At 36.2% G+C, this 16,615-nt stretch overlaps 1 protein-coding gene across 1 annotated transcript in view; it reads right to left on the bottom strand.

Annotated features, from left to right (window-relative positions):
- Positions 1 to 1,565: 1,565 nt before the first annotated feature.
- LOC111507795 (uncharacterized) overlaps positions 1,566 to 16,615 on the bottom strand; it is a 28,430-nt gene continuing 13,380 nt past the window's right edge. The window contains exons 7-13 of the mRNA XM_023163151.2: positions 14,640 to 14,876; positions 12,082 to 12,222; positions 11,085 to 11,376; positions 6,298 to 6,539; positions 5,759 to 6,091; positions 3,186 to 3,336; positions 1,566 to 1,946 (exon numbers count right to left, since the gene is read on the bottom strand). Of these exons, the coding sequence (XP_023018919.2) occupies positions 1,639 to 1,946; positions 3,186 to 3,336; positions 5,759 to 6,091; positions 6,298 to 6,539; positions 11,085 to 11,376; positions 12,082 to 12,222; positions 14,640 to 14,876 (1,704 nt within the window). The 3' untranslated portion in view covers positions 1,566 to 1,638. The remainder of the gene's footprint in view (positions 1,947 to 3,185; positions 3,337 to 5,758; positions 6,092 to 6,297; positions 6,540 to 11,084; positions 11,377 to 12,081; positions 12,223 to 14,639; positions 14,877 to 16,615) is intronic.

Raw genomic sequence — 16,615 nt, 5'->3', positions numbered from 1 at the left:
CCTTCCCAGAGTTTTAATAATGTAAATTTTATTATCATAAGATAAAGACTTAAAATTATTTGTCAGCAACCAATCGACTATATCGTCAGATTTTTTAATTTCGTCCAACTTATCCATAATAAATGGAAAAAAAACTTACCGAAAAGTGAAAACCTGAAAACACCTTGAAATTGAAAGAAAACACTTCGAAAACACATTAAAAATATTACCAAAAAGCACTGCTGTAATATAATACTGCCTGTTCTATACACAAATAACAAATATTATCAAGAAACACTAAAACGATTTACCGGAATATTTTTTAGTTCTGGTCCGTCACGGTATCCCGTCCGAATAATTAAATAAAAAACAAATGCATTCGTACACTAACGAGGACCAACTGGAGGCAAGCCTCCTCTGACGCTATAATTTCTGCAACTGAAATTACAAATCGGGACGTATGTCGCTGGTTGGATCGGTCTTGTGGAGCCTGTGTTTTTTAAAGCGATCGGAGGCTTGGCTCCATTGCAACGTATGGCATTTATTATTTCGGGTTGATAGTTTATTCGTTATTCGTTCATGGGCGGTGCGTTTGAGTTTTGTTGATGCTGGATACAGTGTGATACGTACTACGTAGTGATAGTGATAGTGTTTTTTCGGGCATATTAAGTATTTATATTAAAAATAAATGGTAAAGTAATGATACCCAAGCATTTTTAGAAAAAAATAATCATGATTATTCGTCAATATCTTTTAATTTATTGCGATGAATAGCCTCAAATTTTATGGGGAGGCTAATCCTCCCTTGCCTCCTCTGACGAGCCGTCGCTGGTTGAATGGGTAGGGTGAAAATAATATTATTATAAAGGTTGAGTCAAGTTTGAAGATCATCAGTGTTATTATGAGGTTGACTGGTGCCTCAGATATACTTGTTTTCTTATAACAGTCAGTTAGTTTGGGGCATGTTTGGCAATACAGTAGATCATCACCTGTTGCAAGTTATTTTTAACTACAAATAAATGTATCTCGAGCCATAAAAGGAAGCATAAGAAAAGCCTAATATATAATAGAACAATAAAAACAAAAGTAAAATTTTCACAGATAATTTGCACTAGCAGGACTTAGCTGGTAAATCTCCTTCCACAGACGAACTCTATCATCTTCGGGATTAGTTTCCATGACAAGTTATTTTCCGATATCCAAGATATTCACGTGTTCTCCATCCACAGGTTTCCACTGAATAATCAAATCGGTCTTCACTGGTGTCGGATTTCCATACTTGGCAAAATTCGTCCATAATTGAAAACCACATAACATGTATATATTTATATATGTATGAATAAATACTTATATTTTTTCGAATTTCTGTTCCGATTCATCTTTTTTTTTGGTGCTCTGTTCGTACTTAGTTATGTTATAGTTAGTTGTTGAATTATTGTTTTTTTCCTGCTATAAACACTGTGTGTTTCTTGGGAAAATAAATCATTATTATTATTAAAAAAATATGATCACGCTTTTCATAAAAAATAAGAGCATTTTTTTAATTTCTAATGAATGTATTTTGAATTAAGCTTTAACTAAGAGTATATGGAAGATAAGGAAATAATATAATATAATAGTTTGGTCAATCACAGAACAATAAAAACAGAAGTAATATCTTCACAAATAATTTGCAGTAGCAGGACTCATTTGATAAATATCCTTCCACAGACGAACACTTTCATCTTCGGGATTAGTTTCCATGACGAGTTCTTTTCCGATATCCAAGATATTCACGTGTTCTCCATCCACAGGTTTCCACTGAATATTTAAATCGTTTTTCTCTGGCGTCGGATTTCCATACTTGGCAAAATTCGTCCATAACTTCAGGAACCTCCGCAGACAAACCATTTCGATTTCTCCGATTTCCACGTCAGGAAAGAAACTGTTTTTAAATAGATAACCGACATCATCCCCATGACAAACACCTGAAAATCAATCAATCAATCAAATCAATTATTCTAGCTGGAAGTTTTCATTTCATCACTAATTTTCACTTTTCATTTTTTCAACATTTATAAAACATGTTATAAATTATATTCCAATGTATTTATTCTCCTCAATAAATCCATCGCCTCTTTCATGAAGCACCTTGTTACTCACAACAAATGTTCAAAGAAACAGAAACAAAAATTTCATCTTATAAAATATGAAATACTACTCTGTTATTATTTATGTAGGCAACACTGTAAACACAAAAAATCTAATGCACGGTATTCAAAGCGCATACATTTTTCTGAGTTGATTACTATGTTTATTTTTATCATTATGACAATTGGAAAAATTAATACAATCAAAACACAAATGAATCTCAAGAATTGATCGTTCAAACATGAACTGAGTATGACAACTGACACTAATGACAAATACACAGAGTAGCCAACACAGAAAAAAATACATGTGTAGACAAAATCCTCATTTATATAGATGATAAAATCAATACAATGAGCATTGCTTTTAAACAACATATAAATCCCAAAAATTGAAACTACATACATCATCTAAAGATGACAGCTGACACTAATGACAGAGTAGCCAACTCAGAGAAATTACATGTGATCCAAACTGAATTTTTACCGGATACCATCTATTAAATTGCATTTCGTATAGTGGGCAAAAGCCATGAATTATGAGTTCAAAAAGTGTAAATTCATTTATTGTTTTTTTATGTGGGACTGTCAATGAGCTGTTTTGAATAGGACCTTCGTCACTGTTAATAGTTCATTGCAGTCTTTCGAAATCAACCAAAAGTTCAGTGTCACATCAACAATTTTGGATGGTTTTCATTATTTTCAATGATTGTTTTTCCAGGCGTATTGAGCGACGCTAGATTTGCCTGGCCTCCGAAATCGCATGTGCCATGTGTTTCTTAAAACGAGTTTCAATAGCTCACTGCGTCTGACCTAACCCTAAATGTTTACACCAATGTAACAACTCGAGATGTTACATACAGTCCGCTTTTTCCACATGCATAATTACATATGAATCTTTTGATCTTTCACAATCTAATTTTTCTATTTCTACGTAATGTGAATGAGAGAAATTTACTTGTTGCTGTTAAAATACAATGAAAACTGCCATGATGAACATGAAAAACATTAATAACAATCAAGAGAATCATAATAACAATAATATAGTTCATCAACAAAGTAAAAAACAAGTTATACCTGGTATATCCTGCAATTTGAACAGCACCCTCGATGCATTCAAATTGGTTTCACAACTCATCCGGTACAAGAAAATTGGATAATGACAAGTCCTTGCATGATTAATAATAGACGCTAGGATGCCAATTACGAAATAGTAATCGCTTATCAACTGAAAATAAAAATCAATAATTTATGATTTGTTTCCAAGTCATTTAATTTTTATGAATATAAAAATAGTTGGATGTACTAATAAACTAAATAATTTGTGCATTCAATTCTTCTTCTTATTTTTGAAAGGCTGTGGTAACGCTCTTCTTCTTCTCGAAAATTGTTCAATTCTAATAAACAAACTTTAGCGACTTCAAATGGACGGGCCAGTCCTGATAAAAAATTCAATGAGATCAAGCGTCAGAGTAATGATATAAATAGAGATGCCTTCATGTCCTTGTTTCTGAAGACAAATTACTTTGTTTTATGTTTACGACAGTCCTCCAACTAACAGAAATATATAATACCGGTATTTCGTCGTTTTTGGAAGTTATTTTGGTGATTTGAGTGCGTATTGCCCGATATAATTAATTTGTAGTGCAAAAAGTAATTTTGAAGACGGTGAAAACCTGCGTTGTTTGTGGATTTTCGCAATCTTCGCATGTTGATGTAATATTTGACAGGTAAACAACAAATGGAGCATGGGCGTAACCCAGAATTTTCGATCGAATTAATAGTTGATAGTCATTAGAATTTTCTCAACATATTTTCCGCACGCCCCTGGATCCAGCCAGAGGATTATGTAAACAATTCCCTCAGTCCCCTCGTCCACATTTTACTGGTTGTCTACAAATCAAAACGGAGGGCATCTCCACTTATTTTTTATTACTCTGAGGATCAAGCAATGATTAGATTTTTCTACAAACACTCGTGGTATTCTTTTTTGAGAGGTATTAAAGCAAAAGTTACTCTTTTTCTTGTGATAACGGCATCGGGCGGTTTGGTCATTAGCCTAAGTCACTCGGTGACATAAAAGCTGCCTTTTAAAATATTCTCGAAATAAAATATTCCTAACAAAAACTTTCTGAAATGAACAGTTTAGATCAGTGGTCGCCAACCTGTCGATCGCGAGCTACCGGTAGCTCGCGGAGGCAATTCTGGTAGCTCTCACAACGATTTTAATTTAAAAAATACAAACTGCAAAAATCAGAGGAGCTTCCGAAAATTCCACAAAAAAATCTAATTGTAATAATATTAAACATAAACAGCGGCAACGTTGCGGTGAACGATCTGCCGCTGACGCCATCAAGATAGAATCGGCTAGAACCGACCAGCCGGACCAGCGCGTTAGTGTTCGAGAACGATCTGGATTGCTTTGAACGGGATAAATACGCACGGCGCGGCGACATTGCGCTTAGTTTAAAACTGAACGCGTAACCAACGTCCAGCGGTTGGGTTAGTAGAGAACAACAAAAATAATACTATGGCAAGCAGTTGTAAGAAGGTAAAGACATACCACTTTCATTCGAAATGGGAAGAACAATACTTTTCTACAGAAGTTAAAGATAAAAATGTGTGTTTGTTATGTAATACTTCGGTCTCCGTTGCTAAAAAAGGAAATATTGAGAGACATCATAAAACTGTATATTCTAATTTTGAAAAATCATTCCCACTACATTCTGCCGCCAGAAAGGAGAAACCGAAACAGTTAAAAAAGCAGTTAATTGGACAACAATCAATATTTTTAAGAACAGTCGACAAAAATAAGGCTGCAATTGGAGCATCGTTCTCAGTTCTCATTTAAAAAATATTATTTCTTCCGAGAAAATTTCAGTATCGAAAATGGTAGGCTTGACAACCGATGGCGCTCCAGCTATGGTGGGTTGTGATAAGGGTCTGGTGGCGTTATGTCGTAAAGATGAAATTTTTCCGCAATTTCTCTGTTACTACTGTTTCCAATATGAAGTTTATTAAGAAGAAATATCGCAATCGACTTACAGATGAACATTTGGCTAATTGTATTCGAATGGCTGCATCAAATTATAGTGCAAACTTAAAAAAAATTATCGATGAGTCTGAGTGTCAGCCTCCTCATTGAACGTGCTTTTTTATTTTTCAATGTTTATGTTCATGATAGTGCGTTACTTTTTTGTTGTTATCATTAACTATTTTTAAATCATACGTGACATGTCGTTGTGGCTGGATAAAAGTTTGTGTTTATTTTTCAAACACCTTCGTTTGATAGGTAGGAATGTAGCTATGAACAAATACGTACTAGTAATATTAGTTATTTTGTTATTAGTTTATTATTAGTACCTATGTATTATGTATTACCAGTTAAATAGTAAAATAAATACATATAATGATAAATTAACTGTGGATTATTTCATTTACGTTGCGTTACGTGACTTCCGTGTGGGTAGCTCGCTGTTTATTCCAAAATTAACAAAGTAGCTCAACACATTGAAGAGGTTGCCGACCACTGGTTTAGATCAATAGCTTTAAATATTATCACTTTGAAAGTTGTTTTTTTAGTGCAAAGTTTTACTGTTTCCAACTGGAAAATTTATAAAAATTAATAAAGAGTTAATGGCTGAACTCACCAACAACTTGTTCATGGCGTTTTCTCCTTTGAAGTAAAAATCGGCAATTTTCTTACATATTTCCTGACTTGTAGAACAACCTCTTTCTAATTTCATGTTCGGTGGCACGAAATCTTCCAAGTTGAGTTGTTCGTCGACCTTGAAAGCCTTTCCTTTTTTGGACATTTCTTGGAGAGGCACGAACAGCATTCCTTCGTTGGAAGTGTAGCCCCAAATCATCGGTACTTTGTTGTAGTCTCCGGAAATAATGACTTCCATGGGATCTTTGGTGAGGAACGCAGTCGGATTTGGTTCTTCTATCACAAGACCTATGACCCCAAGCGGGGGTTGAACCTAATGAATAAATATAATGAAATTTGGTCTATCATAAGTATGAATGCTCAACAAATAAAACAGTTGAAAACATTAAACAAGTCTTCAACGATCTCTGAGAATAAGTGAGTTTTCATTGCCTAGCAACTGAAGGGATCTCCGAAAATGCTATTCTGATGTGGCTACCCTTTACTTGACTCGATCAATTAAACCAAAAATAATCTTACCAGCAAAAATCTGTCTTGGTAATCGAACAACTCATTGACAGGCATGTTCCTCAAAACGTCCAAAGCAGTCTTCTCGTCTTTGATGCCTTTCTCCATAAAATCAAAAAATTCGAATGTATTATGATTCGTCAAGGCCCAAGGGTTCAAAACCGAACCGCTCTGTGGAATGGCCTTGTGGAAAAGACCCTTCGAGGCAGGTGATAAGATGTGAGAGTGGACACAAGCGCCTCCAGCACTTTCCCCTAAACGAGGAATGATAGTTTATCAAAAAAGTTTTTCTGTGTAGCTGTGTAGAGCCTATTCAGCTTTTTATAATCTAAATAGAATATATTATATGTATATTATATTGAATTACGTTAAATCTTTCTGTATTTTAGTATAGTTGAGATGTGTCTGAATGAATTATCAGTTAGTTCTCAGTAGAATATTTCTACGGAGGGATTGAAACGAATGAATAAGACATGGCGCAGTCGGTTGGATTCATGAAAACTTTCATTTCTCAAACCATTATTCTTCATATAATTTTCAAGGACAAAATACAAGAACCACATAAAAATCCTCAAGTCGCTATCGATAAAATAGTTCCCATTTTTGTCTATAAGAGTGAAGTTAATTAGACATCCACTGAGGTGCATTCGGATTTGTCCCCTCCAGGGGATGTTTATTATTGAGAAATTATACTTAACCAGGTTCAATTCAGTGCCACAAAAACCCAGGCATCGGTTTTCTCCAAGAACATAAATGTCTTCGAGCTGGGTATAATAATGTCAGATCAGACAATCTTCTTCCTGCTTCGATAAGTTTGTTGGGGATTAAAATGGACACTAATATATCTTGGCACAATCATGTCGCTGGAATTGCGAAGGCTGTTTCTTAAAAGCTGGAAACACTGTTCCGAACCAAGAAACTGTACACACCTCAGCAACTGTTGATGCTTAACAAAGCTCAGATCACACCTTCTTTGGAATATTATTCTCATGTATGGAGCTCTGTCCTAAAACTTGCCTTGAAGTTGTTGGATTCCATCCAGAAAAGAGTCATCCGCCTGATTGGAGACCAGTACATTACGTCCTAGCTAACCAGATAACAAATGATGACGTTAGAAATACGTCATTTTCAGGTCATTATTCGTCATATTGGTCATCCGTTAAAATATGACGTCAAAAAGCCGTCATTTCTGTGATCTTCCTACGACGTCATATTTTGACGTCGGTTCAACTTCTTCACTCAGTCATTTCATGACCAATGTTTCTGTGTCGAAAAACATATTATTTCGGGAATATTTTTTTTATATATGAAGAGATAATGAATAAATAAGAGAGTTCTCATTTGTGCTGGATCAAATATTACAAGAGCACTACGTGATAACCATCACAAAAATTATATATTGTATATGATATCACTGAATAAGATTCTTTGTGTATTCTGTTATTATTATTCTGTATTTTCTTGGTTTACCGGCACATTTAAATAAACCGGTATTACCTTTGGCCAATGGAGAGTTATACCCTACAAAGACATACGATTATTTCCAATTAGGGTAGTAATAAAGGAGGTAAGAGAGAAACAACACTAAGAGAGTTGTTCTTGACAGTCAACTGCCTTTAAATTGGCGCATGTGCAGAAATTCCACGCTCCCAGCTGTCAAAATGGCGTTGTTTTGTTTAAGTATCAGGTGCATTGCATAGATAAAAGTTCTATTATACTGGTTCTGATCAGTATCAATATTATCAATACATTGATGTTATCAAAAGTGCACGAACGAGAGAGATTAGCAGTGTTGTTCGAATTCACGTTACCGGCATAGAACCAGGTGAGTGGGCAACAGCCGATAATAGAACTCAAGATTGTAATTGAGATCTCTAGAAATCAAGATGCCATTTTATGTAATCGAATTTGAAGAAGGTGGTCTGGCTGTTGTTCTTCATCTTGGCTGACCCCTAGGAAGAAAGAAGTTTATTGGCCACCTGTTAAATGACATCTAAATGACATCTGACATGTCATTTAGCATGTTCCACAATGTAGTCAAGTCCATACTTTTTGTTTTCCAATTTTCATTTATCTTCAGCTGAACAATCATTCCTTGGACACATGAGAATTATTAAAAATTTGAAGTTCCAAAAGTACAGGAGTTCTGAAGTCATCATAAATATGAATACACTGGAGTTAAACCAACACAATTTTTAACACCTTGACACGTGTTAAAAATATCGGTTTGGTGTTGGGATAAAACTCCAGTGCATTCATTACTACACAAAAGGTTCCAAACAGTGCAGTGTAAATAACGAAAATATGACAAAAACTATACGTCAGAGTGACGTTTCCAAGCCGTCATATTCGTGAGTGCGACGTTGCTAAGACGTCATATAAGTCAGTATGACGTTACCAAGATGTCAGCGGATGTCAGATAATAACCGTCAGGCACTGCCGTCAAAGGCCTGTGACTTTTTCACGTGATTGAGAGGTCATAAATACGTCATTTGGTGACGTCAGCCTAGTGATCTGGTGGCGTAAAAACGACGTATATTTGACGTCATCTGGTTAGCTGGGGTACAACCTTCATAGCCTGGGACATCGAAGAAAGGTTAGAGATTTGTTTCTCACGGGGCTCTCTCACTTGTACCTTCACGGGAAGTGTTCAAGTGTTACGGAAGATGTTTTAGAAACTTGTCTTCATATCTAGTTCCAAGTGAACTGGAAAAATATGAGTTTTTCAAGGCAAATATAAGAATGAGTGTAGTTCTTTAAAAGTCCCTGAAGCGTTTGACTTGAGTTAATGTCTGTTAGGTTGGTAAATGTTAAGTTGGTAACATCTTTGTAACTAATAACCTCGCGCTGGTTGTTACATCCTGTTCCTATTCTGAACTGAATACTCATGTTGTATTCATAGTGGACTACTATTCTAGATGGGTTGACAAAACAAAGACAAAACATCATCGTCAATAATAGAGTGTCTAAAGCCAATTTTTGCCTCTTATGGAATCTCCAAAATGATAGTTGCTGACAATAAACCATTTAGCTCTTTTGAATTTAAAACATTTTCAGACCAGTGGAATTTTATCATAACGACATCGAGTCCCTATTATCCCAAAAGTAATGGTCTTGCAGAAAAAGCAGTAGGGTTGATGAAATCCATGTTAAAAAAATGTCACCATGAAAATAATGACTTAGATTTATATTTACTCAACTACAGAAATTATCCTGTTGCAGAACAGATCTCTTAGATCGAAACTTCCTGTAAGAGATAACTGTATGGCACCTCATGCTTCTTCAAGCATAACTGTTATGCTTGAAGAAGCTATTGAATAGTGAAACACGTGTCGCGGTTTTTGTAAAACCCTTATAGTGAAAATCATAGAATACACTCTATTTATTAGTTTTTTTTTAGAACACGTCCGATTACCTGAAGGACACGAAAATCGTCATTTTGTCTTTCTCCGCCTCGTGGGTTAGGACAGACGATCTCGTTAAAAATCTGAAGAACCTGTACGAGGAAAATCAGAGCAGGAACGCTGGAATGGAAATAATTTACGTGTCTTCCGACACCGACTGAAAAGCTTTCACGCGGGATTTTTCCAAACAAGGCCCTTGATGTGCCGTACCGTTCAAAAGCAACATTTCCGACGAGCTGCGGTGGAAATTTGACATAACCTGCCTTCCTCAAGTGATCGTAATGAACTCCGACGGAACGATGATTTTCAGGACTTACAGATTTCCTACAATTCCCATTTTAGGAAATCTGTAAGTCAAAATAAACGACACGACTTATAGGTTCTTTCATTAAGTGCATCTGCCATCGGTCCATTGAAAACGACCCTCTTGATTACAAAGTAACTCGCGTAGGCAATAACTTTTAGGACAAATAATTTCAGGAACTAAAACGACACAATTCTGTCGTCACTAGGATCTTGAAGCCGAGAGTTGGTTATGTCTTCCTCCAAAAGTGAAAGTTCTAGGTGTCTTTAGAGCATCATAGAAAGCGCTTCCTCAAAGCTTCAATATAACTAAGAAACTCAGATCTCAACGCAATGTGCTACTAGAAGAAATAAGATCCTTCGTTGATGAAGCTAACACATGTTAAAAAAACTGAATATAGTTATCTACAATGACAACTTTGGGAAGAACTCTTTGGGAATGAGGATATAACAACCGGAAGAATTTGGAAATGAAAGAAAGAGGTGTGGAACTTTATGATCAGTACACTCTAGCAAATTCTCGGGTGACGACTCAAGAGGGCGTGACAACATCTGAGTGGAAAGAAGCTGCTGAAATGAAAGGAGGAGAACTAGCGAGGAATAGCAGGGAGATCCCAAGACGGAACCCAGTGCAGACATTATACTGAGACTGAAACCCTTCCTCGCGTTTTGGGATCTTGTACATTTGGTCAACTTCTGAGAAACATTAGACACACCATTCGTCATCTAATAGCCACCACATTATCTGAAAGTTCGAAGTTTATGATGAGTCAACTTACAGCGTCCAATGATAGCATTAGAAGAATTGACATCACAGCAATAAACAAAATGTTGGATCCAACAATAAGAGTCGAAATAAGTAACTCTCAACCTGCTGAAGTTGAAAAAAATCTATGAACCAACCATGAAATTCTTCAATTATGTTTATTATTGGTATAATATATACTAATGTATTTTCTATTCACTATGTTTTACTATTGTTGTAGTTATTATAGTAGCCGGGGTTACCGGAGATTAGTTGAGCCGAAAAAAAGTAGCTGTGCAATATAACAAAAGTGATCATAAGCTAGAATCATTAAGACCACCACTTACCGAAAATCGTGACGTTGTTGGGGTCCCCGTTGAATTGTTTTATGTTCCTCTGCACCCACTTGAGAGCCAACACTTGATCCTTCAGTCCTGCATTTCCGGGCACTTCCAGCGAGGGGTCTTTAAGCCTCAAGAATCCCAAATAACCCAGGCGATAGTTGATGGTCACTAGGACTACGTCTTCGGTTATGATGTATTCAGGGCCAGACGTTTTGATGTCGTTCGATCCCTGAATTAGGCCTCCGCCGTGTATCCACACCATCACTGGTTTCAATGTGGAGTCCTCTTGCGGAAGCTGAGAAGTGACACAAAAAATTCAACTTTTGCAAGTGATTTTCAACAAAATACTCGTGTGGTGCGAGATTAAAAATCAAAACCAATTAAATGTGATGTTATTACAGCCGTTTTATGTGGGGAGGGGGGCGCAAAAGCCCCCTATCTATTTTTGTAGCAACCGTGTATTGTAGCAGTGTATTAAAACACAAGATCACCACACAGTAGCCATAGCCTTGTTCTGGTGGGTCCAACCATTGCACTGAACGTCTCATGTTGTCGTAGAGACGTAGAGGATCTACTTTTCATCACACGTGACGATCCGATAAAAAAAGGATCGTTTTGGTTGCGCAAAAGCAAAGAAGAACAGACCTCGAAACGTGACAATTTCTGCCGATCATTGAAATCGTGGGGCTCTTACTTTTCGAGCTTGTCGACTTTTCCAATACGGTTCAAACCATCAAAAATCGCATGGGAGCTGACGCCCAGTTCTTCCACCTTCCCACGCACCGTTTGTGATGGGTCAGTCTCCACCAGGGTCCTTAAATCCTCGTCTTGGATTACTGTAAGTCGACGGACTCGGGGCTCATCTTCGAGAAATAACAATCTAAATTATCATCATGATTTTCTTATTCTGATAATGAGATTAAAACGGAAAATGATAACTCCCAGTGGCAGACAAGCAGAATCAATATCATAGAGCTGGTTCAAAAGGAAATATTCTTACCGTTCTCGTAAAAACGTTGAGATGCAGACAATCCTCAGATCCTATAATTGCTCCAGTGAACAACATGTCCCTTTGTATACACGCATTTCCAACTTTTACCGTTTCTTTTATGCCACTCCATGGTTCAACAGGTTGGGGAGCCTGGAAAATTTCATGATTTTCGTTAGAAAACGTACCTCTTTGATTATCTGGCTTTTGAAAATGTACTTTAGATGCTAGGGATCTGAAATGACAGAATTATCGGCATTATTGCTTGATCTATTCGCGGGCAGATGGCGCTATACTTTACCTCCTTGATAGGTTGTTCATAAGAATATTAAAATAAAAAACATATTTTAAGAATTATAAGTGTTAGCGAAATTTTGTACTATAGATGAAATATTAAAATATTTTCAATTACCCGTGATTCAGTACAAAAAAAAGTTTTGAACGAAACGGAAGATACATTTTGAAATCTAATTCGATTATTTGAAAGCAAACCAGAATATGGATTTCAACAATGATAACTTTATCGTGGAATGAAATACTCTGAAAAAATTCCGATTTTTAATTATGGAATATCATTGACCATAATTAGGATCAGTTGGCGACTGACCCTAATTTTCAATAAATATGATTCAAAGTGATGAGGCCCATTTCTGGATCAACAGATACGTGAACATACAAAATCGTCATATTTGGGACGATACCAATTCACGTGAGACACAAGAGCGTCCACTACATCCAAGAAAGTCACTGTTTGGTGTTGATTTTGGGCTGGCGGCGTCATCGGCCCATATTTCTTAGAGAACGATGTTGGCCAGGCCAACACTGTCAACGGCGAGCGCTATAGGTCGATGATTACCAACTTCTTTTGGCCAATTTGGACACCAACGACACATTATAGCTACAACAGCGAATGCAGTTTCAACAGGACGGCACCACGTGCCACACAGCTCATGTCACATTGGATATTCTGCACAAGCGATTTGAGGGCATGGTCATCTCACGTAGAGGTGCTGTGAACTGGCCACCGAGATCGTGAGATTTGACCTGCTTGGACTTTTTCATGAAGTTGCAAATGTATGCAAATAAGCTACAAATGAAAGTGGTCCACAAATCCAGCATAACCCATGACATCGGTCGAACTCAGCCTGATTTATGCGCCAGTCATGGAAAATTGAACGTGGCGGACATTTGAACGTGTTACACGAATCAAACATTTCGACGATATCCCACACAGAGTTTGTTTTATTCAAATTCAAAGAAACGGAAACGGTGAGACCTACAAGGTCGGTTGAATTGGACAAGAGTTTTTCATTTTGAGAAACTACAGGTATCTCTATTCAGATAAAAAGAATATCAGTGCTTTGTTCAAACATTTATTTACACAGCACTCATGAAACATTACAAACTTTCAATACACTATCTATACTATAAAGATAATAAACGAACTTTGAAACACTCATTATCGATAAAAATGTTCATTTGAGAAATTTGAGGAAAATTCATAAACGCCCCATAAACCAAACTCCCAAAGTAATTTCTTATACTAAAATTCAAACTGCCATATGTCACTGGTGCCAACCTTGTTTTCAACCACACCATCTCCCTTTCTTCAGGTGCCACCTCGTCGAAAGTCAACTGTATTTCGCAACCTTTTCTATAAAGTAACCCAGTTCCAAACTGAATTGTACATCAAACTCAACTTCAATCTGGAAATTTCAGGTTTGAAGTTTGGAGTCGAAATTAGTACTTTTAACTGGAAATTTCGACCTCGGAATTTGGGATATAATATCGAAATTTCGACTTTGGTCTCGTAATTTTAAAGTTTCAACTTTCATCTCGTCGAAATTTCGGCTTCAATATCAAAATTTCGACTTCAATTTACAAATTTCGGCTTTAATCTCTTCAAAATTACGACTATAATTTCGTCGAAATTTTGACTTCATCCAGAAATTACAAACGACTTTAATTTCAATTTTGAACTTGAAATTATGATTTAATCTCGTGATTTCAAAATTTGGTGAAAACCGTATGATACCCGTCGGGTAGTTTTTGAAAGGGGAAAATTCAATTTATGATATTCAGTGTGCGTTCCATTAAGCGTTCACAACGATCACATGCTACTCCTAAATTTCTTGTTGACATCTTCAAGCTCTTCAGATGGGTCGTTGTGAGCTTGCCGTGGACAAAAATAATGACGTCATAAGTGACGTTTTAACCGCAAACTCAACGACCGCGGTAGTTATGTGTAACGGTTAAAAGGGTATATTGATCTCTGTGAGCGCTAAGTGGAACGCACGGTAAGTACGTGTAAAACATTCAAATATCCTCATTAGTGACATAATGAAAGTACCACGTAGAATAGTTCTCTGTCATCAAATTTGATAATTTGTAATACTATCCGTAACTCGATTCCTTGCGTTGAAAGTTTACAATCTCCAGCCCGAATTTCAGTTCGGTATATCTGTGAATACATTTCAACCCAAGCCTTTGAGAAGAATACACAAAACTCATCCTCAATAAAAACATTCGCTTCGACAGTGATATTATAATATATCTGCTACATAACTCACCTTGAATCTGAGCTCTCCGACTGGGGGTTTAGCGTAGGGAATTCCGAGAAAGGAATAAAACTGGCCCCCGTCAAAATCGGTCCCAACGCACCCTCTGACTTGTCCCTCCGAAATAGCGACTACTGGCGACGCCATATTTGGCAAACTAAAAACACGATTGTCGGATGGTTCAGGCGAGCGAAGCGACAACTTGAAGATTGCACTGAAAAGGGTTTCGTATAACAGACGTGTAACTGTTTAATAAGTATACTGTGGTTTAATCTTGGTCTATGATAGTCTGTATGCATAGACTGTCGATATAAAGGTTTGATCGTTTGATAAAATTTGAGTGGTTGGTAATCAAGTGTGGATGTGTCTAAAAAACCGACTGTCCGGACTTTTATGTAATTTTTCATGTTGCTTTGTGCAATGATTCACAACAGTGTCATCCTCAAAGTATGCACCATATGGGAAACTTATTTATTAAGGGTTTTTCGACAAGAAGTCATTCTTGATAAAAGTTTGTGCATCCCCTAAAACTGAACATGCACCAACAAAATACAGTACAACATACGTAATATACGAGGAGCCTTCAAATATTTGATTTTGTGACTAGAGTAAAGTACTCTTGTTTTGAAAAATCTCTGGAAATGTTATTTAGAAAAGTTTTCAGCATTGAGAAATACATCTGGATTTGAAGTTATGGCCATCTAAGTGAAATTTTATTTTTTTACCCATTTTTTTTTAATGGGGACTACGAAAAAATAAAATTTTGCCAAAACGATAAATAGACATCATCTTGTATACGACGGTCCATACGACATTTTAATGTTGGGATTTAATTTTTAAAGGGATTTGTTTCTAATTCACATATTGGCAACAGCGCCTAGAATGCTACATCAGAGATATTCTACTTTAAAAAAGAAAAATCACCTTTATAAATCAACAATTAAGGTAAAATATAAATTAAAGTTCAATACCACCTCCACAAGCCACATAAACAATAGTTGTTTTGTTATTTATATAGAGGAAGATAGGTTAGGTGCACAAAATGTCATATGTCACAGAATGTCTCGGAACTCGGAACAGAAGTAAACAGAACAGCACGCCTCTGAAATATATCATCTTTGTTTGTCTCATACAGGTAACAGATTCAATGTCCTTTATAAGCTGTAACCGATGTTGCCAACTGGTGAAATAGTAACGAATCCCTTTAAAAGTTGAATGCATTATTTCATACCTCTTTTTCAAGTATTCAAATAATTTTTTAAAGAAGAAGGTTAAAATGATACGTTTAAAATGCGTTGTTTTAGAGCTGTTTTATGAAAACATTATTATTTCGGTTCGGAGACATATATCTCTTTAGAGAAAACTGATTCCCAGGTTTTTGTGACATTGAATTGAACCTGGTTACTTTTGTTGATAAACTTAGTTTAAGTTGGCAATTCCGTCGCTTGTCATTTTTTTAATTGAGGGTTTATGATATGAGTAGAACATTTTATGTTTTGTGAGTAATTCTATTGATTTCTCTTTCCGATCTATATTTCAATGATAGGAGACTTTTATTATATTTATAATTTTATTATTCAACTATTTCAACCTCTTTTACATTTTTAACTTTCTTTTAATACCGGCGTTGCCAACTATCTGTTGTACTTAGGGAAATTTTAGCGTTACACCAAACAGAACAATGTGTGATGTCTGACGATATGTTTTTTGTTACCCAATAAAGTTTATTAAAATATTCAGTTCCACAATTTGTTATTAAAATCTAGCTGATCGTTGAATAACTTTCACCACAATTCGAAATCAACCCTACATCCTCATTGAGATATGCACTCTGCTGTTATCGGTGACAATATTAAATGCTTTCCAGGTAAGTTGTATCATCTAAAGGAAAAATTCGTTTAGTCCAGTCTCAAATCCCTACATTGTAGGTTAATGGACTGAATTTTTACTCCCCTGGCTAATACCACGAACAGCGTTAGATTATATCT

This window comes from Leptinotarsa decemlineata, unplaced genomic scaffold (assembly GCF_025532065.1).
Source record: "Leptinotarsa decemlineata unplaced genomic scaffold, Ldec_3_MD MMD2_P_RNA_scaffold_2, whole genome shotgun sequence".
NCBI lineage: Eukaryota > Metazoa > Arthropoda > Insecta > Coleoptera > Chrysomelidae > Leptinotarsa > Leptinotarsa decemlineata.
This window is presented reverse-complemented; position numbering and strand designations above follow the sequence as displayed.